We start from the raw sequence: 23807 nt of genomic DNA on the forward strand, positions 1-23807 counted from the left end.
GATAACCTGTCCTTTTGGCTTTTGTGTACCTGGCTGGTGGCAACTAGCCCCTGAGCATAACCAGTTTGCTTGAGCAGCGCTGAGGAGAAACAGTTTTGCAGTCCTTGAATGGAGCCCGCACTAAAGGCAGTCGCACAACTGCTATTGTAGGCTGGAAGGAGCAGCTCTGGGGAGGGCAGCTGTTTGCGCTTGGGGAACCAATCCTGCTTTAAAGGCTGGTATTCTTTAAAATGCTACTGGCTCCCACAGTTGTAAACAGGTAGTAGTATTAAAACACAGGAGCACACCAATACTCTTCGCCACTGTCCCACTGGATGCTGTTCTTTGAACGTCATCCTGCCCGGAAGTGGACTGTGCAAAACAATCTAAAGTGAAACCCAAGGGAATATAAAGTTGAGATACACATTCTTTTGGAATTAGCATGAGTCAACACTTTGTGAGGTAGCACTTTGCAAAACAAAAACAAAAAACAACCATTTTAATTTTTCTGTTGGAATTGTTGTCCCTGTTGCTGCTTTTTGATGAAGATGCAGCTTTACTGTTCATAGTTTCCCCTATGAAGCTGCAATCCTGCTGCAAAGCAGGGACAGGGCATTTGGTTCAGTCTGCATTTTTAATCAACCTGACCCAATTCACACCTCCTGAACTAATATGTGAATCAGAATTTAATTATCCTTATGATAATGTATTTCCTTCTTTATTTATTAATAAAATTTCTTTTAAAGAAAAAATATCTGAATCCTCTGATACAGTTCTTGGCCCAAAAAGCAAACTAAAATGTTCACAAACACCCTGACACAGTCATCAAAGTATCAAAATGGTACCCACTGACTCTTTTTTACATCTTAAAGCAATGGGGGGGGGGGAGAGAGAGAATGAGAGCGGTCCTAAGATGAAACATCTGACCTTACTTTTATTCTTAGCTTAAATCTAAGCATGTTATCACTGAATAGTTTAGAGAATAAGCATAAGCTCCCAGGGAAGCATACAGTTTAAAGAACAGAACAGTACAATAACGTTCTGTAGTCAGAATGAAAACACACAAAAACTGGAGTGTTCATTTATTAAACCATCAAACTCTCTGTGTGCTAGAATGCCTGGGGGCACAAAAATAACTTTTCACCTGACATTTAAAAGGCAGTAGAGTGGGAACCAGGTCTACAGAGGACATCTTAAATATGAGGTGCCATCACCGAGTAGGCTCTCTAATCGAAGATGACGGTGGGACTTGGAGGAAGAGACTCCAATTAGTTTGTAGTTAAATAAACAAAATTAAGGAAATTTTTCTTGGAGTGGGAGACTCAGGCCCAAGTCACAGTCCTCACTTACCTTCTAGCTTTTGCTGGGAAAACCTCTACAATTGACAAAATGCATGCCAGAAGAACTCCCCACCCCCTCCCGGCAACACGCAAACTCCCAACTGACTGCCTCCATAAATCCCTTCTCTATACTCTCCCAAGTTACAGCTTTCAGCTTCAAACAGCAAGTGAAGAAGCTACAACATCTAAAACTTAAAAAGATGAAACAAATACGGGACAAGTAGGCAACCTATACTGAAACAGTCAAATCATCTATCTATCAATCTCACCCACTATTAAGCCTTCCACGTACAATCTACTGCAGACCCACGGAAAGAGCAAAAATGTTGTTGGTTTTAATTTTTTACAAACATTCCTCAGGATGACCTTAAGGATCTCTTGGCTGACGCCACAGGATAATATTTTGTGACTGCCCTTCCTCTCCCAAGCAGATCCTGTCTTTCTGTGGGTGCCCTCGGGGGACACGCACCAAGGGGTGTTGTACACCTTGTGCTGCTATCTCTGATCATGGCATTCCTGGTGTGTCTGAACCCTGTTCTCAACATCAGCAGTGGTGCTGTGGTTTCTGCAGACTTTAAAACACCTCTGGGCTTGCCTGAACAGAAACGTTTTGAGAAAGAGGCACTTCTGGAAAGTATTTGCAGTAAATACTACTGACGTTCTCTCTCTTGTCCCTCACAAAACCGAACAATTAAGCTATGGAGCGACTGGCGCTGCTTCCTAAGGTGGGTGGTCTGCGAGGTCAGGGTGGAGGCCAATTGCAGGGCGGTGGAAGGGAAGATAAAGCTGACTGGTGTTACCTGGCTGGGGACTAAACAAAGCTTTTAGCTCCTGACAGCTCCAGTCCTTCAGCCTCCAGACAGACAACAAGAAGAAATAACCCAGAGGAGGACAAAAGCCTAGTAAGCCTCAATATTAAAGCAAGTCCCTCTGTTGCAGAGTCAAACATGCAAGTGCCATTACTTGGCTGATAAAAGCACCTTTCTTTAAGGGTGTACATTTTGCTCCATAATTTATTCAAATCTGAAACAAGCATCTCCGTTCAAGTAATTTAAGCTACAAAATGCAGTGGCAATAAGAGAATTCACCCTCCTTTAGCTGTAAGGCCACTCAAAAAAGGAAAAGCAAATAATAATAATTATCAGATGCTCCTTAGAGAGTTTACAAACAGAGAGATACTTAAAACAAGAAACAACTAGCAATCAATGCATTTTATTTACTATTGTTAATGTTTTATTCATATCTGATACTTTGAACTATAAAGGATTGCCAAGCTGACTCTCAAATTTGAAATTCAAATTATCCCAGACTGTGACTCTTTGTGGTATCATGACTACGAATGTCACGTTAGGACTGGTCCACTAACCGTGGGCTTGTCACTTTCAGGCTGACCTCCTTCGTAGGGTTGTTGTTAGGATAAAATGAAAGGAGGGGACAAAGGAGTGAAAACAGTGGATGCCGCCCTGAGCGTCTTTGAGGAATGGGGGGATACATTGGCACCCTGGGCTCCTTCGGGAGGAAGGGCGGATATAAAGTGAATCAAATCCATCAATAAATAATGGAATGCATTATTTCATAGTGAATAAAAAGAAGGAAAGTCCAATCTTGCAGGAACTGTTCTAAATAATTAAGATTCCTAGATTAATGCAATCCAAGGTAAAATGTATGCTAGTCATGCGTGGTTTTGTCCATAATTTGGATATAGTTCAGGAATAGGTACTGTACATAATAGGCAGTGGAAGCAAGAATCTGGTGCTTAGTAAATGTGGTGGGAACATTTAACCCACAGTGGCAGTGACACTTCTGAAAGGAAAGCAACTAACTGAATGAACAAAAAGCACCTAAGACCAGGTTCAAGGCAAGCTCAGATTGCTTGCTAACTTGCTCAGCTTGTTGTTTCCAAAGACATTTGGAAACACTCATTAGATCTATCTGAGAGCACTTGATTAATAAATTAATCCAACCTGCCCCACAGAGTCTATTTTTTAAAACACAAAAGAATTTGTACTGAAATACTTCACCACCACCTCTCCCCAACTTAAGACACTGCTAAAAATATTCAGTTTTTAGGTTTCATCATGCAATGCACACATGTCTTTCTAGGGAAAATGTCAAAAAGTAACCATAAATTTTATAGGATGCAACTGCTTGTTATAAATTAACAATTCAAGTTTACTGCTCAAACAGAACAAGTGAGCCTCTCTTACAATCTATTTGATTCTTTCGCTAGAGAAAAAAACACACCTTGACACCACACTCCCGCAATGTTAGTTTTCTATGCAATAATCCGTATTACAGAAATGTGGGACACTCAGTGGCTCAATTCATGCACACAATAGAACTTTCACTGATTTGTTTCACTAAACTTTCCCTTCAGCAATAAGTTCACAAAAACCCTACAGGCATTCATTCCAGTGGACGCTTTTGTCTTAGTGAATAAAGGTGCAATCCAATATACGGTACATTCACTGGGGCATAAGACCTACTGAACACAGAGGGGCTTGCTTCTGAGTAAATGTACTTGGGACTGCATTGTATGTCTCTGATATAGCAAATGTCAGCATTAAAGTGGTTAGACGAAAAGAGGACTGTTGAGTCAAGGAAAAGAACGAGCCAGCAGATAACTGGATGCTGCTCCAAGTGTCAGAAGTTGGAAATGGTCCACAGGATCTGCTGCTCTGATGTAAGCAAATCTGTGGAAGCTCCCTGGTCTAGGCCCATCTGGGGAAAAGGTTATGGCCACTGAGGCTGATTCTTGATGAAGGAACTGGCGGGAGTTCGTTTTTGAGTGGAAGAGTTTTGCCTCTTCATCTAAACAAAGGGTCTGAATGCCTATTCCAGGAAAGGACAGACTTCAGGCTTATGGGAACTATGTGCCTTTTACTGGGACCCCAGATTCACCAACCCAAGCCAGATGCAAAAGAGAAACAATTATAACAAATGAAATCTGAGCCCAGGAATAGGCCTTTGACATCAAACCATATTAACTGCTGGTGGACCTCTTTTATACTTTAATTGCTCAAACAAGTATCTTGTGCATTCAGCAGAGGACGTACAACCATACTGTGGCTTCCTACGTACAACAGAGAGCTAAGTGGAAGCAAGCTCAAATTGTATACCTCAGTTCTTTCAGGAAAGAGCTGGAAGAAGGCAAATGACCATGTGACGAATGAAAAACAGAATTTACAAGTTGCATTCAGGTTCCTTTTGTTGACAATGAAGGCTTCCTCTTAAGTGTTTGTCAACTGTCCTATGGCGTATTGGTTCTAACTGTGCAATGTAAATTATTCAAGGCACATACATAACTTTTCAATTAACAAACTGCTTGGCTCATGAAAACATATACACACCATTTATAAGTAGCAATCCTAGACTAAATATCTCATGATAAGGAGGTTACTATGAATTAAAAATGAGTTTCTAATAAAATATTTAATGACATCTGAAATTAAGTGAAAGTTAAAAGTTTCCCCATTAAAATGTATCTGTCTTTCTCTTCCACCCCCCCCTTGATTTACAAAACCTGTTAAGATGCAGAATGATGCATTTTCATGTATTAAAAACAGAATGCAGAATAGCCCATGTGAATTCCAAGACTTCAACTATGTGAGAGGGCAACAAACATAAGTCTACTCCCAACATGTACAAAGTGGACGTTAGCTTTCTTTCAGGCGAATGCGCCCCTGCCCCTCAACATTTGTCTCCTTACCGAGTGTCTCCTTTTGCCACTTATCCCCTAAGCTGGACCAAGTGGAAGCAGTTAGAGGGAGGTTATGCAGCAGCAAGCAGTGAATCATAGAATCATAGAGTTGGAAGAGACCACAAGGGCCATCGAGTCCAACCCCCTGCCAAGCAGGAAACACCATCAGAGCACTCCTGACATATGGTTGTCAAGCCTCTGCTTAAAGACCTCCAAAGTAGGAGACTCCACCACACTCCTTGGCAGCAAATTCCACTGTCGAACAGCTCTTACTGTCAGGAAGTTCTTCCTAATGTTTAGGTGGAATCTTCTTTCTTGTAGTTTGGATCCATTGCTTCGTGTCCGCTTTGCTGGAGCAGCACAAAACAACCTTTCTCCCTCCTCTATGTGACATCCTTTTATATATTTGAACATGGCTATCATATCACCCCTTAACCTCCTCTTCTCCAGGCTAAACATGCCCAGCTCCCTTAGCCGTTCCTCATAAGGCATCGTTTCCAGGCCTTGGACCATTTTGGTTGCCCTCCTCTGGACACGTTCCAGTTTGTCAGTGTCCTTCTTGAACTGTGGTGCCCAGAACTGGACACAGTACTCCAGGTGAGGTCTGACCAGAGCAATGAACGTGAGATGGCTTCAACCCCTGACCACAGTGGGGGCCCCTGTCAGTGGAATGCTCTCCCCAGGGAAACATGCCTAGTGCCATTCTTGTCAGCCTCTAGGCAACAGGCTAGGACTTTTATTGTATACCCAAGCTAATTTGTGTTGTCTCCTATGGTGGTGCTCATCTATTGTGGGGTGGGTAAGAATTATTCCTATTAATATGTTGTTGGGTGAGCATTTTACACATTTTGTATTGTTCATTGGTATAAACTGCTTTATATGCTGTATTTTACCTTGTCAAGTTGCTTTGAAAACTTTTACTGTATAAACCAACTGATAAATGTAATTAGTGTTATTATTAATAAGAATAAGTCCCTTCACGCAAATGTCCTTTTTTTCTAAAATGTTGCCTCTTACTTTACAGATGATGGGGCTGTGGTTTGAGCCCCTCCTTCCCTTTGCTGCCCTCCTCAAACTTGCAAGCTCCCGATTCTGCTCCTTTTTACGTGTCAGAGGAAGATACAAATGTCTGCACATCACATTGGTAAAATCAAGTAAACACAACATCCATAATGTAAGTGGTTCAGTTATATCAGATATTTCTAGTCACCACTATGGCACTAACACAGTTAATTCAAAGTTAAAGCATTACATACCATTAACTGGTGCATCAACAGGTCCATTAAAAATGTAATCTTGTTGCTGAACAAAACATAGGTGCAGTTTTCCACACAGTTACTGCAGGCCAGGTGATAAGCGTTTATTGTACTGCAGAGTGACCTAAGAGATAAAGTGAAATTTTAATCATCTTAAGGGAAAATTGCCAATCAAGGTGATATAAATCAATAGTTCTGTGGGACATCTTGAGCTTGACTTTTATGCCAACAGCAGACCAAAGCCAAAGAACAAAGCAAATTTTGAATATGGAACACAACAGGAGGAAAGAAAGAACCCATAAAATAAAAAAATTGAATTTCCAGATAAAAAGATCAAGTTAAATGTGGCCCTCAAAGGTCTAGCAAACTACTTAAAATACTTTGGTAAGATTCTTAGGTAAATATACAAAGGGAGAGAGATCCACGATTATTGGGCTGCTTCTCCACAGGTCCAGCCTGATGATGATGTGAATAATAAGAGCACTGTCACCACGGCCAGGAGTCGCTGCTCAGCAGCCGAAGGTGGTTGCTGTGGCTCATCTCTCCTGCAATGTGGCCCTGTGGAATGGCGGCAGACGGCAACTCTTCTGCAAGGGGAGGAGGCAAGCTGTACTTGCAGCTCTTGCTTTCTCACCTGTCCCTCAGATGCAGCCTATTTAAATGGGGTAATTGTTTGCAATGCACACAACATCCTAAAATTTGAGAGTGTAAACCTTTATTCTTTAAGACGATCACATGAAGCATTATCCCTATGTTCATAGAGCAATGTGGGCTCATTTTGGAACAGTGTGGTTCTTTCTATAAAAAGTTACCACTCAGAGGACAGTATTACCGTAGATTCCAGTGTATTAGGTGACTGGGCGCATTAGACGACCCCCCAAATTAGCAGCTGCAATTTGGGGATTTGTCTTATAAGCCCAGTCGCCTAATATGCTGGGCAGCTCTGTGCCGGGAGAAAGGCACCCGGTGCAGAGCTGAGCCTGCCGCTCGCTGCTGCTGCTTCCAAAGCAGCAACGGGGGGCGGGGGCGGGGGGGCTTCGCTCTGCGCCACCCATACCCAGCGTATAAGGCGACCCCCAACTTTTTAACCTCTTTTCCGGGGTTAAAAAGTCGCCATATGTGCCGGAATCTATGGTATTTGGGCAATATATACATTATGGGATGCGGGTGATGCTGTGGTCTATACCATAGAGCCTGGGGCTTGCCGATCAGAAGGTTGGTGGTTTGAATCCCCACAACGGGGTGAGCTCCTGTTGCTCGATCCCAGCTCCTGCCAACCTAGCAGTTCGGAAGCACGTCAAAGTGCGGGAAGGTAAACAGCGTTTCTGTGCGCTGCTCTGGTTTGCCAGAAGCAGCTTAGTCATGCTGGCCACATGACCTGGAAGCTGTACGCCGGCTCCCTCGGCCAGTAAAGTGAGATGAGCGCCGCAACCCCAGAGTTATCTACGACTGGACTTAGAGGTCAGGGGTCCCTTTACCTTTACCTATTATGCAAATAAATAAATAAATAAATAAATATACTGCCTGTCCATGGCAGTCTCAATAGCTGCCCTGTGGCCGAAATTTAAGCATAAAGCAAAAACTCTGAAAGCTAAGATTCATTAAAAGTGCAGCCTCTTTGTACAGGGCATAACAAGGTAAAGGGTGAAACGCACGTGGCTCCGTATGTATACAAAAGCCCTTAAAGTGATACATGTTTTACTAATCCTTAATAAAAGAGCATCTGCAAATGATCCTAGCAGACATTTCTAGCATTTTGCCATTGCCATGTAACCATCTTTTACAATAAATGTAGCATTAGGGAAGAGACGATCAATGGTCAATTTTGTTGAAAAATCATCAGCAACAAGGGTACATGAGCACCATCTTCCTGTCTAACTGACAGTGCTCAGCTGGGACCAGTTCATAAAGGCATCACCTGGGAAGTGGTGCAATGTGACAAAAGAGGAAACAGGGAAACAAAACAAAAGCCAACAAAAAAAAACAGAACCTTGCCAATGCACCTGAATGACTTTTGAGAATACAAAAGGTCATAACCAATCACCTTACAGACAACTGGGACTTATTCCATAGTTTAGGGAGCCATTTACACCTCTTAAGAGTGTGGAAAGAACACAAAGGCAGCTATTTTGTACTAAGCTGTGTACAGTTATAAATGACTACACTAGATGTCAGACAGCAGTCAAGCAGAACAAACTGCTATATGATTGTCAACCATTTAGGCCTTCTGAAAACTTTTCTTCTTTTTTGTGGCAACATATGCTTTCTGGCACTTTGGGAACAGCTGATGCAGTAATTTGCAAAGGTCGCAGCAGTTCCTTCAGTTAAAAGGCAAACGTGATGTACATGAAGGTAGAGGTTGGCAAATTGACTTTGGGGGGTATGTGCCCCTGGCTTTTGTGGCTCTGACCCCACCTGCCTCCTCCAAGTGGTTGACAAAGCTGGCCACAGTTTAAATTGAAGGTCTATGCTGATGATCTGGTTTTATCTTTAAAGGAACCACCAACAAGTGTCGGAAAAGCATTAGAGGAATTAGAGGAATTTGGTAAACTATCTGGATTTAAGTTAAATAAAACAAAGACTAAAATGATGGTTAAAAACCTGGATAAGAATGAGACAGAACAACTGGAACAAAAATTTGGAATTAATGCGGTGAAAAAAGTAAAATATTTAGGGATTTGGCTAACGATGAAAAATATTAATTTATTTAGTGATAATTTCCAGTGTGGAAAGGGATTAAAAAGGACCTGGGCATTTGGAACAGATTAAAGCTATCCTGGAGCGGAAGATTAGCTGCAATTAAAATGAATATCTTACCGAAGATGTTGTTTCTCTTTCAAATTATATCTGTGATCAAAGGGACATCCCAGTTTAAAGATTGGCAAAAAACTCTATCAAGATTCATTTGGCAAGGAAAGAGACCTAAAATTAAATTTCAACTATTGACTGATAAGAAGGAGAGAGGAGGGTTCTCTGTACCAAACTTGAGGTTATACTATGAAGCATCTTGTTTATGCTGGATAAAAGAATGGATAATTTAAAAAAATATTGATTTATTGGACCTTGAAGGATATAATAATAGATACGGATGGCATTCTTATCTATGGCATAACAAGGTGAAAATACACAAAGGTTTTACAAACCACATCTTCAGGGGCGCCTTATACGACGTATGGGACAAAAATAAAACTTGCTAGAGAGAACTACACCCTGCTGGTTATCCCCGACAGATGTGTTAATAACTAAAAAATTAAATATGGAGGGAAAGAGAATAACTTATGAAGATATATTAGTGAAAACAGAGTACGGGTGGAAAATTAAACCATATGAGGAAATAAAATATGGGCTTACAGGATGGTTACAATACCATCAGGTAAATGGTTTAGTAAAAGAGGATAAAAAATGGATTCAGTGAGAAAAAGTCAAAATATCAAATAGACATCTTGGAAAGCAGAACAAAACTCCTGTCTAAAATGTACGATTACCTGCTGGAATGGGATACTAAGGATGAGATGGTTAAAGAAGTTATGATAAAGTGGGCTGTTGATTTTGGCTATAATACTGAATACGATAAATGGACTAAACTATGGAACGAAGGGATGAAATTTACAGCATGCTCAACCTTAAGAGAGAATTTGGGGGAAATGATGTACTGGTGGTATATTACCCCGGTCAAATTGGCCAAAATGTATAAATTGAACAATAAAGCCTGTTGGAAATGTAAATTAAAAGATGGGGATCTCTACCACATGTGGTGTGATTGCGAAAAGATGAAAAAGTTTTGGGACCTAATATATAATGAATTGAAAAAACTTTTCAAGTACACATTAAAGCATTAAAAAAAAAAAAAAAGGAATTGAGGGAAGCATCACTGGGCATGTTTTTGCCCAGGTCTGCTCTCCTGTGTTTCTCCAAACCCAGAGGTTAAATGGTGTTATTAATCTGTTTTTGTACAGAGAGCTTTTGTTTTGAGTGTGTGATGTTAGTAAACAGAGAACAAACAAGGAATATATATATTGCAAAATTGCATTTTGGAACAACTGATGTAAGGTTGTGTTGTATACACACATTTCATTAATTTTTTTAATAAATTTTTTATTGGGTTTTCATAGTTTATATAGACATAACACAAACACACAAACACAAAGACAAACATGCATAATTTCAAAACCTTATTTTCTTAACCACTTTCCATGACTTCCCCGCACCTCCCCTTCTTGCATCCTGATTCCAATAGTTAACTCAGCAAGTTCTTATCTCCAACTTTTACCTTATTAATATTTTACTTAATTCTTCTTAAATAACCAGATTTTAGTTTTAAACCTCAATTAAACCACGATGCTCATCATTTAAATCCTTTTCTAAGGTCGACCCACATTCCCTTCCACAAATTTCCCAATTTTTAAACTAATTAAAGGAATGAAGAACATAATAACATAAAACAAGATATAATTATACACCCTTTGGATTCCAAGGCTCTCGCCCCCCCCCCTTCCCGGTTTCGATCCCCAAAGAATATCCATCAGTCTATCAGTTCTCAGCCTGGATTCCTCACGTCCGAGGCTCTCAAATCTCTCTCAGTCCCTCTCTGCCGGTTTTGTTGGTAGTCCTTTATGTTGGACAGCGAGTCTTGGAGAAGCTCTGTCCCAGTGGGATCTATGTTTCTTCCAACCAGACCTCCATATTCGAAATCGGAGCCCAAATCATATTTCTTGTTCCTTTTAAGTCCAAATGTCCCAAGTGTCCCAAGAGCTCCAATTTTTGTCTTAATCAAATTTGTAATCCGTAAGTCTTCCGATCTCCCCATAAGATCTCTCCAATCTCGATTCTCAAATTCAAACCACATTCTCATTATCCAGTTCTTGTTTTCTTTATAATGCATTCTTTCAGGCCTCTGGTTGTCCTTTTTCTCCTGCGGCATTTCAGCTCCTCCTTCCCACTCCTCCAATTCAACACGTGTCTCCTCCTGCTTAGCTGCAGAATTTTCTTGAGTCAAGTCCTTGGCACAATCCACAAATTTATTTACTTTAGAGTTCAAGGTCGTTAGGTCTGTAGCCAAAGCTTTACTCTGATCTTGCAACTTTCCCAGGAGAAAGAACGTCCTATCCAATTCAGCCTGTATTTTTCCATCTGCAGCCATTGTAATGTCTCAGAACCCCCTCTAGAGGGATTCTAGTTACTTTGTATTCTTTCTCCAACAGTCAGGTTTTAATTTTGTATCTTCTTTATTTTCAACAACAAAGTCAGGTAAATCAAAACTAACCAGCAGAAATAGCAAGAAACAAATTTTCCAAAATTTGACAGCTCGTTTGACAGCTGTCAAACTCTTTGTATCTCCTCAACAGGCTCTCTCGCGGATCGCTCCCGGATCCCAGGGGGTTGCACGTCAGCTCCTAAAAATCAATTCTCATCCTCCAGCACAAAACTTCAAATGCCAAATCGTGGAATTAATAACTTTTGTCTCACACAGAGAGAAGTGGTCTCTCGACCTTAGTTATCCAATTCTTGCTTTAAATTATCTGCAAGATGGGGGGGGGGCGGACTTCCTTTTAACGCTTCCCCCGATCGTACCGAATTCAAAGGAAAGGAGATTTTTAAGTCCAATTTCCGTACTACTCACGGGTTACTTTTTGCAGTCCGAATGTTAAAGGAAAAAAGTCAGCGCTCTCCGGCCATGGCTTCCTGCTTCACTCCGTAGAAGAAGCGGTTTACTCACAGCACCGCGCCACTCTCCGTCACCCGCTCCAAAGCCTTCAAAGAGGCTTCTTCGCGGGTCGGGGGGGCGCAAATGGTGCCCGCTGAGTCACCAAGTCCACAGGCATCCGCGCCTGTGGTTTCTAAGGGTCCCTGCGTCGCCGCGGCGGCAGGACCCGTCTTCCACGGAGCAGATTCCCTCCGGAGCTCGGAGGGAATCCGCCATTTGCCTTCCGCGCTAACCCGGAAGTCCTGTATACACACATTTCATGCTGTTTTCTCTGGAAAAACTCTTGGTGACGACAATTATTTTGGGTGGATCGGTAGCTGCTTATATAATGTTCTAGCACCAAAATAGGTTTTTACCTGAATAAAATTGTGGACATACTTTAAAAAAGAAGAAAAAAGAAGACAAAGCTGGGCAGGAAGAGGAGAGACCAAGGAGAGGACAGATCTTCTTATTATCACCCTCCAGTTTTATCTTTTCTCTCCTGTGAACAGGAATCCAAATCTTTCTGTCATCCTTCTGCCGTGCTATGTAGTGCCAGGAGGTCAGGTTGGGAGAAGATTGGCACCCCTGAACATGAGCACATTCTAGCAATTTTTCTTTAGGAAAGATAAGATAAAAGAGCAGACATACCCCTGTCAAACCGGAGTATCAGGAATCATTTGTGGACTTAAAAAGAAGAAGAAGAGGAGGAGGAAGAAGAAGAGGAAGAGGAAGAAGAACAAGAGGAACATTTAAAATCCATGGCCAAGTTTCTGTTTGTGCTATGGCTTCTTGTAGCCAAAAGGAAAGCAGTATCGGAATTGTTTTACTGTAACCATGTTGAGATTAGTAAACTTTTGCCTTGTTCATGGGTTTTAAAGATGTTGCAACCCATCCAGAGCCCTCAAGATAGGGATGGGTACATGGGCGAGGCCAGAATTTATGTTGGGGGCGGGGCAGAACCTTAGTTGGTTAAGTATTTTGTACTGATTTACTTGATTGGGGGGACAGCTGTCCCTCCTTGTCTACACCCATGGAAGGCTAGATAGTTAAAGCAAATCTTACATCTACAGTGACCACCAGACATTTGAGCAAATGCGAGGTATATACTTGCTTGTCAGTAGGGACTGTGATTGGATTATTTGTCAAGATTCCTATAGGAAAGGTTGTGTCCTTCCTTTTGCCCAGTTGCCTTTCTTCTGCCAGACCTGCCCAATTCCTGACAACTTCAGAGCAGGTCTCATTCTACGTGCCCCCACCTTCAGAGGTAAGCTGGTTGTCAACCAGAGATAATGTCTTGCAACTCAATCCGCTGATTTACCAGGCAGCTGTGCCATTTGGAAGAACAGCTGCCCTCAAAGTGCCCACGGAAGCCACCCGACCTTGGCCTCCCTTAACCCCCCCCTGCAAAATCTGGGGGCTCCAAGCAGTGCCAAACAGCTGGATCTAGCCACTCTTTTCATTTCCCATAATGGAGTCAACACTGTTCTGGAGCATTATGGGAAATAAAAAGGGTGTCTAGAGACTCAGCAAGTCCTTCATGGCCCACTGACAGGGAACACTGCCCAGACTGGGCCTGCGCAAACCTGGAGCCAGCTTTGACATTTGGATATTAGGTTAAACGAAAATTCCACAGATGTTTAAGGATATTTAATTATTCCCGCTTCTGTGTGGATTTTTGCCTACCATTTTTAAAGTAGCCAGCTTCCATTTTTTACAACATACTATTATGTTAGCATTTTATTTCTGCACAACCTTAGAAATCGCATGCTCAAAAGGCAGGAGAGAAATATTTCATAGAAATTAAATTTGTGAAACAAAAAACAAGGCATTGTTCCAATAGTAACTCGGCAGTGTGGTTATCCAACCGTTTATTTGAATCTGGGTGAGTCAGCTGCACATCAACATATCCTGTCTATAAAGGATAACTAAAATGGTTTGTTCTTAAAAATCATTCAAGGCCATCACTCAAGATTTGTCATTTATTAATAAAGAACCTCTTCTATTTTTTTGCTTAACACAAAAAATAAATTTAAAACACATACAGTTTGAAAAATAAATTTATTTGAAAATGTCTTTAATTGTTTATCTTGAATTAAAGTCCACACATTGGCTGTTTTACTGCAACATTTCTAAAGCCAACTCACACAAGCATCCATTCCCCAAGTGGTAAAACTTCAGGAACTTCAAAATCACTCTTATCATGTTGTGGGAGTTATGCTAGACTAACAACCCCCCATTTCATGGTTTCCCACAGAAATCCTTATGTGAAGGGTTGGGTGGGGGAACTGAAGCGCCAAAGAGGAAAAAAACAAAGTTCATTTGAACCAAGGCGGCAAAGGCAAATTCTGTCATTTATTCTATGCTACAACATGGAGGCAGAAAAACAGACAGCGATAATTACCGTATTTTTCGCTCTATTGGACGCAGTTTTTCCTCTCCGAAAATTGAGGGGAAATGTGTGTGTGTCCTATAGAGCGAATGCAGGCTTGTGCCATAGCCGCGCGCAACCCCTCCGGCAGGGAGAGGCTGCTCAGGGCTATGGCTTCTTTAGCCCTGCGCAGCGTCTCCCGGCAAGGAGAGGCTGCGCGGGGCTAAAGGGGAAGCCAAAACAGCGAGCGGGATCCATCCCGCTTGCTGCCTTGCCTGCTTCCATAGCTGCGCGCAACCTCTCCGGCAAGGAGAGGCTGCACGGGGCTATGGCTTCTTTAGCCCTGCGCAGCATCTCCCGGCAAGGAGAGGCTGCGCGGGGCTAAAGGGGAGGCCAAAACAGCGAGCGGGATCCATCCCACTCGCTGCCTTGCCTTCTTCCATAGCTGCGCACAACCCCTCTGGCAGGGAGAGGTTGTGTGCAGCCTGTACGCTGCTCTTTGGGGCTGGGGGGGGGGAAAATATTTTTTCCTTGATTTCCCCCCCCTAAAAACTGGGTGCGCCCTATGGTGCGAAAAATACGGTAGAATATATTCAGAAATGTTGTCGGCTCAGGTTCAGAGATACAATTTTTAAATTCAGAATGCAAAGTGTTGGCAGCAGAGCAGGTCCCAGGTGGTTTACAGGGTTAAATGGCAGATTAAAGTCAGCAAACTAATTTCTTAATTTTAATCTTATTAAGGAAACGACAGCTGTCTAGTGTTACCATTTCTGTACAAGGTCCCTGAGATGAGCATGAAATGGTTTATGAATTAAAACAAGACACCCCCACACCCCCACTTAAACACAAAGGTTTGCAAAATTCCACTTTCCATGTATGTTGTTCATAGAATCATAAAAATGTAGATTTGGAAGGGATCCCAACACCCTGCAATGCAGGAATCTCAACATGCAGGTCCCCATTTAATTTGAAACCATACCGGACCCGGCATAGGCTTGCAAATATGCTAGTAGTTTTACTGCTGCACCACTGGGATTATGATTTATTCAACTGATATACCACCCTTTATCAAAATGTCCCAGGGTGCAGTACAACATTAAAAACACATTACAGAACATCAATGATAAAAACACAGTAAAAAGCATACAGACAGACAGCCTAATAATAAAATAGTCATCATCATAATAGTCGCCCCCCCCCTTCACAGGCCATAGAATATTTAATAGCCATAGGCCTGGGTAAAAAAGAATGCAGACAACCCTGGGAAGGACAAATGAACAGTCTGACCTGGCTTGTGACAGTTTCCTACGTTCCTATGATATTTTAAAAGAAAGATTTATAATGAAATTATAACTTGATGTCTGGCAGAACAAGATGTTCTTCTCTACCTGCCAAGCCAGAGTAGCATTGCTGAAGCTTTGTTGTTTAGTCATTTAGTTGTGTCCAACTCTTCGTGACCCCATGAACCAGAGAACGCCAGGCTCTGAAGCTACATCAGTGCAAACTCCTCTACCTGCCACAGGTGGTGGCCCAGACACATGGATAAGCTACTGTTTTCCACATGCCTTGGATCAGCAACTTGTGTGAAGCCCAGCACCTTTATCATCTGCTTATTTTCTCAAGTCAAAGGAAAGGGGGGGGGGGAGAAAGTTAGAATTGGAAGCGTCATAGAATTTACTATGGTTTTTCAAATTTTAAGTCTGGCTATGGCCCAGTTTGCACATCATGGAAAACCATAGTTAATGGTTTGCTGTGAACATGGAGGTTTGCACTTTCCCTAGCATGAGCAACAAATCATGATCCTTGGCTTGGTGTTAGGCCAAACCCATGGATCATTGTTCGTTTTGCTCCAACTCCAACTACTAAGTCAAGAACAAGACTTGGAAACACATCATGATTTGGAGTGAATCAAGCAATTATCCTCCGTTTGGATATAATGCTAGGCAGTGATCATGGTTTGCCACTCCTGCTCATGCCAGGGGAGGAGGGAAGTGGATGCAACATGTGTTCATGGTAAACCATCAACTATGGCTTACTGTAACATGTGAATGCACCCAAAAGCTCCAAAATGCAAAATCGTGAAAATATTTTAGGGATTTGTAGCCGGCCTTCCTACAAAAATCTTATATTAGGTAATAAATGCAAGTATTCCATTTCTTAAAAGTGAATTTCCAAGCCATGCAGCTACAGAGGAAAGGTTTGAATCTTTAGTACTGTACCTTGAAAACAATAATAAAAAACAATAGAGTGCTTCTGTTTGCCCACACCTGCATGCATATGCACACTCATACACTCTCTCAAACCTCAGATTTAACTGCCTAACAAGAGATAGATAGATTATAGAAATCTGTATGATTTATATGAAGGTTGATTCTATTTCCCAACTTCCAATGAAAATGAAATATTTGGAGGTGATGAAGTGATTAAGCACTCTAGCAAGCTGAAATATTTCCATAGCTTAACTACTCTAATCTGTCATTTTATTAGCTAGAGACATAGGCCAGGATCCAAATAATTACTAGTTTGTGTGTCCAATTAGGATGTCCAATTAGGACGTCCAATTAGCATTGTTTCATACAGTCATAGCCACACATGGCAACCTCTTACTTGGGTTTTCAAAAGCAGTTGGGGATACAGCACATTGGCTTGCTGTTCAAAGGCGGAAAGAAGCCCTTTGGAGCATGTAAAGAAGCTGGCTCTCTGGGTGACAGCCATTTTTTCTACAGCAAACACTATCAATTATAAATCTGTGTATGAGTTAACTTAACTACCTGACTTTTGTGTTTTTAGCAGGAAGCACCACAAGTCTTTCTTGCAGCTGCTTCTCTCTCTCTCTCTCTCTCTCTCTCTCTCTCTCTGTGTGTGTGTGTGTGTGTGTGTGTGTGTGAGAGAGAGAGAGAGAGAGAGAGAGAGAGAGAGAAATATATGTTGCCTGGAACTATATGGCAGAAAGGTGGCCTATAAATGCAATAAGTAAATAAACTGCATCCACTTCTATTTGCTGTGTTGTTGAATTTTAGATTGTAAACTCCTTGGGGCAAGGACCTGTCTTTCTGCTTATATTAAATGGCTATAAGCCACCCTGAGTAGTGCATAGGCACTAGAAGCACAGGATAAAATGTCTATCTAAATATATTACTCCTAGCCAAATCACAATTCTGCACCAGATATCGCAACGTTTATCATACAGGTACACACAAACACGTGTCAAGCACACTCAGTAGCAAATCTGAGCAATTTATGAAGCAGCTATGTGAATCCTCTTCTTACATTCATTTGTAGGTTTTGATATGCAGCTCTTGTTGACTTTCTGCACATGCCTCTAATAAAACTGTTCATCTCTATGGCTCATAATATTAAATGTATCCTCTATTTTGTAAGATTGAATGTTTTATTAGAGGGCAGTAAGGGAACCAATCCTCATCTTTCATGCACAAATGCAACTTTTTCATAGCACTGTCTATCCTGCTGATCTAATAATACCAGCAAATCCAAAACAAAAGGCATACCGTTAAACCTTTGCTAAAATAAAGCTTTATCTTGTAGACATTGGATTAAGGTTCTGAGCTGCCCCATGCTGCCAGGATTTTGGGGAAAGAGATGAGGATAACAGTGCATATAATCTCCTCACATCCACCCCAAGGGAGACATAAACAGGTATGCTATTAAAATACCACTGGGGCCTTTTATTTTCTCTTTTTTAAAAGGATAATGTGTAACAACAGCAAAGAAACCTGACTGAAACCAAAAGAAACAACTAATATCAGGAAAGATTGTATGGGATACAGCCAAGGGGACAGACACTGCTGAGAAACACAGAGTTGTTTTGCTGACAACCTTCCCCAAAAGAGAGTTGGCCCTGAAGGCTATTTTTCTAGCACTGCAGAAGTGTTGCCCAGGCGGAAAGTTTGCTTCACTTTCCTCCCTACAGAGCAGATTTCGCTTGAGAAATCCACCTGCCTTCTTTCCTTCCTCTTGGCCCTCCAGCCACCACTGTCCGCAGGCCTGGCAGGGTTAGCAGTATAAAGACACCTTCAGATGTAAGAGCTGCTTAGAAGCAATAATTTCACAAGGAGCGGCACCAGGCTGAGGTGGGAGGAATACCTTTCAATGGGATAGATTTGGGAAGCGTCGGACCTCTGCCATACAATCCCACACTAGGCCAAGTTCCTCTGCCTGTTAACACCTCCCAGCCTCCCTGGTCCTAAGCCACGCCGGCAAGTTGTCCGGAGCTCTCGCTCTGTCTTGGTTCTTTCCTTTCTTCCGCTCCACCCCAGGGGCGCTGGGGGTTCACGTGTTACCACCAGCAGCATGAGAACCCCGCGGCGTCCCATGATGCTTACGGAACAATTTGTGGCAGGCTTCCATTACCTCCGAAGGGTTCCTCAGCACCCAAACGCTGCCCTCCTATAACCCGACACTTCTTTCTCCATGGCACGTCACAGTATCTCTAAACTGGTGTTTTTAAATCATTGCGTAAACTGCATAAGCATATCATCTCTATCATATTTTCTTGGAACGTCAATGTAATTTATGACTGAAAAGTTTCTCTGAAGGGCCTCATCTAAAGTTTTTATTCTAAGCTGTTTGCTTTGAAGGGGTTTATAAATCTGCCAGTTCTGTGTTAATACTTGGCAGACAAGAGCTTACCCTCAGTTATATAACAACGTGGACAAGATGTTTGGCATTTGCCTATTGCTCTTGGTAAGCATATTGGAAATGCCTCTGATGGTTTTTAGAAAGTTGTCTAATGGAAGCTCCTCTGTAGAACAGTCCATCTACAAAGCTACAGCAGAGAATGTGGAAGAGACTGGCCTGGTTCACCTGCAGTGCTAAGACAAACTATGGCTGAGAGAGCGAGAGCGTGCGCGCTTGTGGACACTATGCTGCTTCCCTCCTACTCCAGCCCCAGCTCCACGGCATTATCTGGAGCTCTGTCATGGTTTGGTTTAGTGTTACGTGTCAACTTGGGCTCATGTTTTGTCTCCCCAAAACAAACTGCAACCAGAAGATGAGCAACCAACCTCAGTTACAGCTTGCAAGACAAACGACAAGCCTGGGTTTTGTAAATAAGTCTAAGCCAAACCATGGCTTAGCTCCAGGCAGCACAGCTGGAGGAGGGAGCAGGGAGTGCAGCCACCACAATTTTTGCTCTGGGTACCCCCACACTAACATATGCTCATTGAGTCATAGTTTAGTTTCAGTTTGTGTGCAAGCTGAGCACTAGTCACAAAGGAGTTTTTCCATTCACGCTACCATTTGTCCCTCCTTAAGTATTAGGCTGTTTTCTCTTCCTGACACAAACACAACACACACCCAGAGCACTGCTCTGTTGCAATGGCAGGGAAAAGATAGGTAGGAAATTGCTGCCTGTACCTTTACAAACTATTTGAATTTTCAGGTACTTCTGAAATGACCTCTGGTGTCTCATGACTGCTGAAATCTAGAGGATCATCATATACAATAAACATGTCATAGTGACCCTAAAATCAGTAACTGCAATGACTGTGAGATATATAGCGTTCTGCACTTGTCTGGATACCATGTAGGCTTCTACTGGAATTACATAGGATCCTTCCTTTTGTGATTAGTTCTGTTGAAGCCCTGAAATTAGTATTTGCCAAGGTTTTTCTATGATTAACTGTATGCCTGTCCTGAACCTACAATTGGAATCACTGCCAAAGGTACCATAGAAATCCAGCAACTCTTACAAAAGGCTCTATTCACACAACTTGGAAAGCAGTTCAGCATTCATTAGGAACTTCCTTCTTTAAGTTCCACGTTTCTCTCATGTGCCCGCCCTCCCCTTTTTGCTGCTCATTTCCTACATACCCTCAGCCTACATGCCAGTTTCCCCCATCAGTAGAAATTGGAGGAAAACTTGCCTGCAAAGTTTGCATGTGTCCTCCCTCTTTTCTTCCTTCTTCAATGGAAGGGGCAGGAGGATGAGGTAGCACTAAAATGGGGTATGGCTGGGGAGTGCAGCGGGGTGAAATGAGACTTGAATATACACAACAATCTGGTAGACTGGAGGTAACCAAAAATAATTTGCAAAGGTATTCAAAACCTGTAGGGTTTCAAAACCATTGCCCAACACAAAATTATTTCAATGAGTCCTCTAGTTTCAAAGAGAATCATTTCAAAATTACAGATCACAAGTAGCACAAAGCTTTTGCAACAGATCCCACCAACATAAATAATCAAAGTCAAAAGCCTGGGCATGATGGCTTCTCAGTTCCAGGGGAGGGGGAACACATGATGCACTGGCAGAACACCGGTTTTTCAACCGGTGCTGAGGAAGTCACTTCAGCTGCCAAGTGGCTCCATGTGGGCACAAAATGGAACCTATGGCAAGCTGGCACCTACCATAGATTTGGGACAGCATCTTCCTATGCTCTTGACTGACAAGATAACTTTCTCTGTACAAATACGCAACAACTGCAAGTCCAAGCGTGTGAAAATATACTCAAAGCCATCTAAAATAATTTTAATATTTTAGTAATTTTAGAAGGGTTGCCTAGGTTATCATCTAGTCTCATCTAGTATTTTATCTATCAGCAGTTTCATTGTATTTCTGTGTTTTCATTGTAAGCTGCATTGAAAGAGTCTCAAAAGGTGACATATAAACATTTTAAATAAATACATAGCTTAAAAACTTGCTCTGGCGTCAGGCCCTGCCTTGCACAAAGGATTTCAAAAGCAGGACTCAGCCGTATAAAACCCTCTGCAAACCAACTATCATTTACAAATCAATAAACAGGAAGGCCAGATAGAACAAGAGCCAGAAAAATAGTTCTAGCCACCAATGATGCCATTAATTTACTGGCCGCGAAAAAAGGCAAAGGAACCCCCCTGCTTGGCAGGGGGTTGGACTCGATGGCCCCTGTGGTCTATTCCAACTCTATGATTCTATGAAAAAATATCTTACTCACTTCAGAGGGATTCGTGAAACTGCATTCACATTGGCCGAAGTTGTCACAACTTGAAGGACTTGTTCCAGGGCTGTAAATCCCCCTGCCACGTGAAATGCAACCTGATCTGCTGTATTCTGCGTTGAAAACATAAAAGGTAAGAGTAATTAGTCCATGTATTTTACTGATTTATCAGGCAATGTTTTGTCTGACTGCACAAGTTTACTATTCAGTGCTATATAGAACACCTGCACACATTCAAATGCAGCAAACCTTTGAGAAACTAGGCATGACATCCAGGAGGTAAGAAGAGCTAGCTGCTGGATCAGGCCAGAAGAGGCCTATCTAGACCAGCATCCTGTTCCCACTGGGACCACCCAGATGCCCCCGTGGAAAACCCACAAGCACAGGAGCAGCCCTCTCCCTCCTGGGGTTCCCAGAAGCCCTGCTGCCTCTCTCTGTGGAGGCAGAAGCACCGCCCTCCTTTCCAGGAGTGATCAACATCCCTCTCCTCCTCCTCCGTGAATCTGTCTGATCCTCTTTCTTGCTTGGTGGCCATCACTGCCTTCCGTGAGAGCGTGCTTCTTCAATGCCTGGTCATGATGCGTGTGTGCCTGATTAAAATGTTGGCTGCAAAGGGTTCAGCCAAGCACCAAGCTTTCCACTGAGCTAGTGGGGTTCTTTGACTTCCAGGTACTGGATCCTCCATGCCACTGAAGTCCTTTCAATTTCAAAAGAAGTTTGCCAAAAGACATAGGAGGCAGCTATTTGAGCCAGGTAAACCAATTCTTTTGGTGTGCAGAACCAGTCACACAGTTCTTTGGGTCTTAGCCAGATAACCGGGGGAAAGAAAAAGAAACACCTCTCGCTTTGACTATATTTTGGAGAAACCTTGGCAACCACTAGTGGGAACTACCTATAGTCAATTCTACTGTGAATGAGCAAACACTCGAACCAAGCCATGCAAAGCAAAAGGCCCTTATTACTGCCCCCCCCCACCCCACGCTGAGTCATGCTCCTCGCTTTAGGGATTGTTTGCTTTTGGCTATGCCAAGTCTGCGCACAGAATGTATGAACTTAGGTGACATTTGGGCAATTTGACCAGGACACAGAGAACTACACAGCTAGTTCCACATGCTCAAAGGGAGGAGGGACCACACAGGGGAGGTGCCTCAGTGCAGCGGAAGAGTACATGCTTTATGTGCGGAAGGTCACAAGTTCAATTCCTGACATCTCCAGCTAAAAAGAAAAGAGATCCATGTGGAAAAGACCTATGCATCCAACTATTGCCACAGCTGGAACATCCAGCAGCTGAATACCAACAGAAATTGGTATTCATGGAGACATAGGCTTGCAAGCAAGATGAGGAGAGCTGTTTAGCCAGGGGAAAAGACTAGAGCCCTGGAGCCTAAGACAGGATTACTGGCATAGAAGGAGAACTATCTGAAAGACTGACAAGGCAAGCAAGAGGAAGCTCGGCAGGAAAGCACGGTGCCAGCGCTAGCCTGACAGCAAGAGAGAGTTCTTAGAGTCGACCTTTCAACCCCAGCTTCCTTCTAAACCAGAAGAAGCCCTGATCCTGAAAGCACTTGGGATGGAGTCTCTGTCAGGAGCAGAGCTGGGGGGAGAAAGACTTCACCCTGCAATGAAAACACCTTTGAGTTCGCCACTGTCCAAGGTGTGACCACAGGCAGAAATGGCCATGTGTCACAAATCTAAACTTGGGGCGTATATCCAAATCTCTGGATTCAAGGGGGTCTCATTGTTTCTTCCTGCTCTGGAGGCTAGGACTTGAAACAATGGCTTCAAGTTACCAGAAAGGAGATTCCAACAAAACATCAGGAAGAACTTTCCGTCAGTAAGAGCTATTAGACGTGGGACTCTACTTCCTTGTACGTTTTTAAGCAGAGACTGGATGGGCATCTGTCATGGGTGCTTTAGCTGAGATTCCTTCATTTCAGGGGGTTGGACTAGATGACCCTTGGGGTCCCTTCCAACTACAATTATATTATTATTCTAATTGCCATTTTGTTCATCCCCTCTCAGATCTGGCCCCATCAATGTGCATCCCCATGATTAGTCTGACCAAAGGCCACGTGGCTCTTCCTCCCCCAGAACTGAGGCTGTAATATCTGAATTTGCTTATTTTCCTTTTCCCTACTTGTCCTCTTTCATATTTTTTTTAAATTTAATTACTACCTGTTATTTTAAACTGTGAAATGCTATGAGTGCTTTTGCAGATAGGAAATATATATATGGAAGGAAAGAAAATAGCATGCCCAAACAGACAAAGCTCTTTGTATTCATATATGTATACTGTATTTAAAACACCCTTTAAAAAACTATTTGGTTCAGATTTGATTAGACACAGAAGAAAGCCTGCACCTTGACCGCGTGGCTTCTTTATTTCTCTACCTGACACAACACATTAATGGATCTGAATTTGCTATGACTTTAGTGGCAGCTGATAGGATTACAGGCTCCCTTCCAATACTACAGCTCAGCTACATGCCAGCAAAAAATGACAGCCTAAACCTGAATTACACAGACTGGGAACCCATCCAATT

General features: G+C 42.5%; 1 protein-coding gene across 1 annotated transcript in view; it reads right to left on the minus strand.

The window, feature by feature from the left end:
* SCAPER (S-phase cyclin A associated protein in the ER) overlaps positions 1 to 23807 on the minus strand; it is a 216064-nt gene that overhangs the window by 69531 nt on the left and 122726 nt on the right. The window contains exons 24-25 of the mRNA XM_082238421.1: positions 21262 to 21377; positions 6276 to 6399 (exon numbers count right to left, since the gene is read on the minus strand). Of these exons, the coding sequence (XP_082094547.1) occupies positions 6276 to 6399; positions 21262 to 21377 (240 nt within the window). The remainder of the gene's footprint in view (positions 1 to 6275; positions 6400 to 21261; positions 21378 to 23807) is intronic.

The sequence above is a fragment of the Podarcis vaucheri genome (genome assembly GCF_965113315.1).
Source record: "Podarcis vaucheri genome assembly, chromosome: 9".
NCBI lineage: Eukaryota > Metazoa > Chordata > Lepidosauria > Squamata > Lacertidae > Podarcis > Podarcis vaucheri.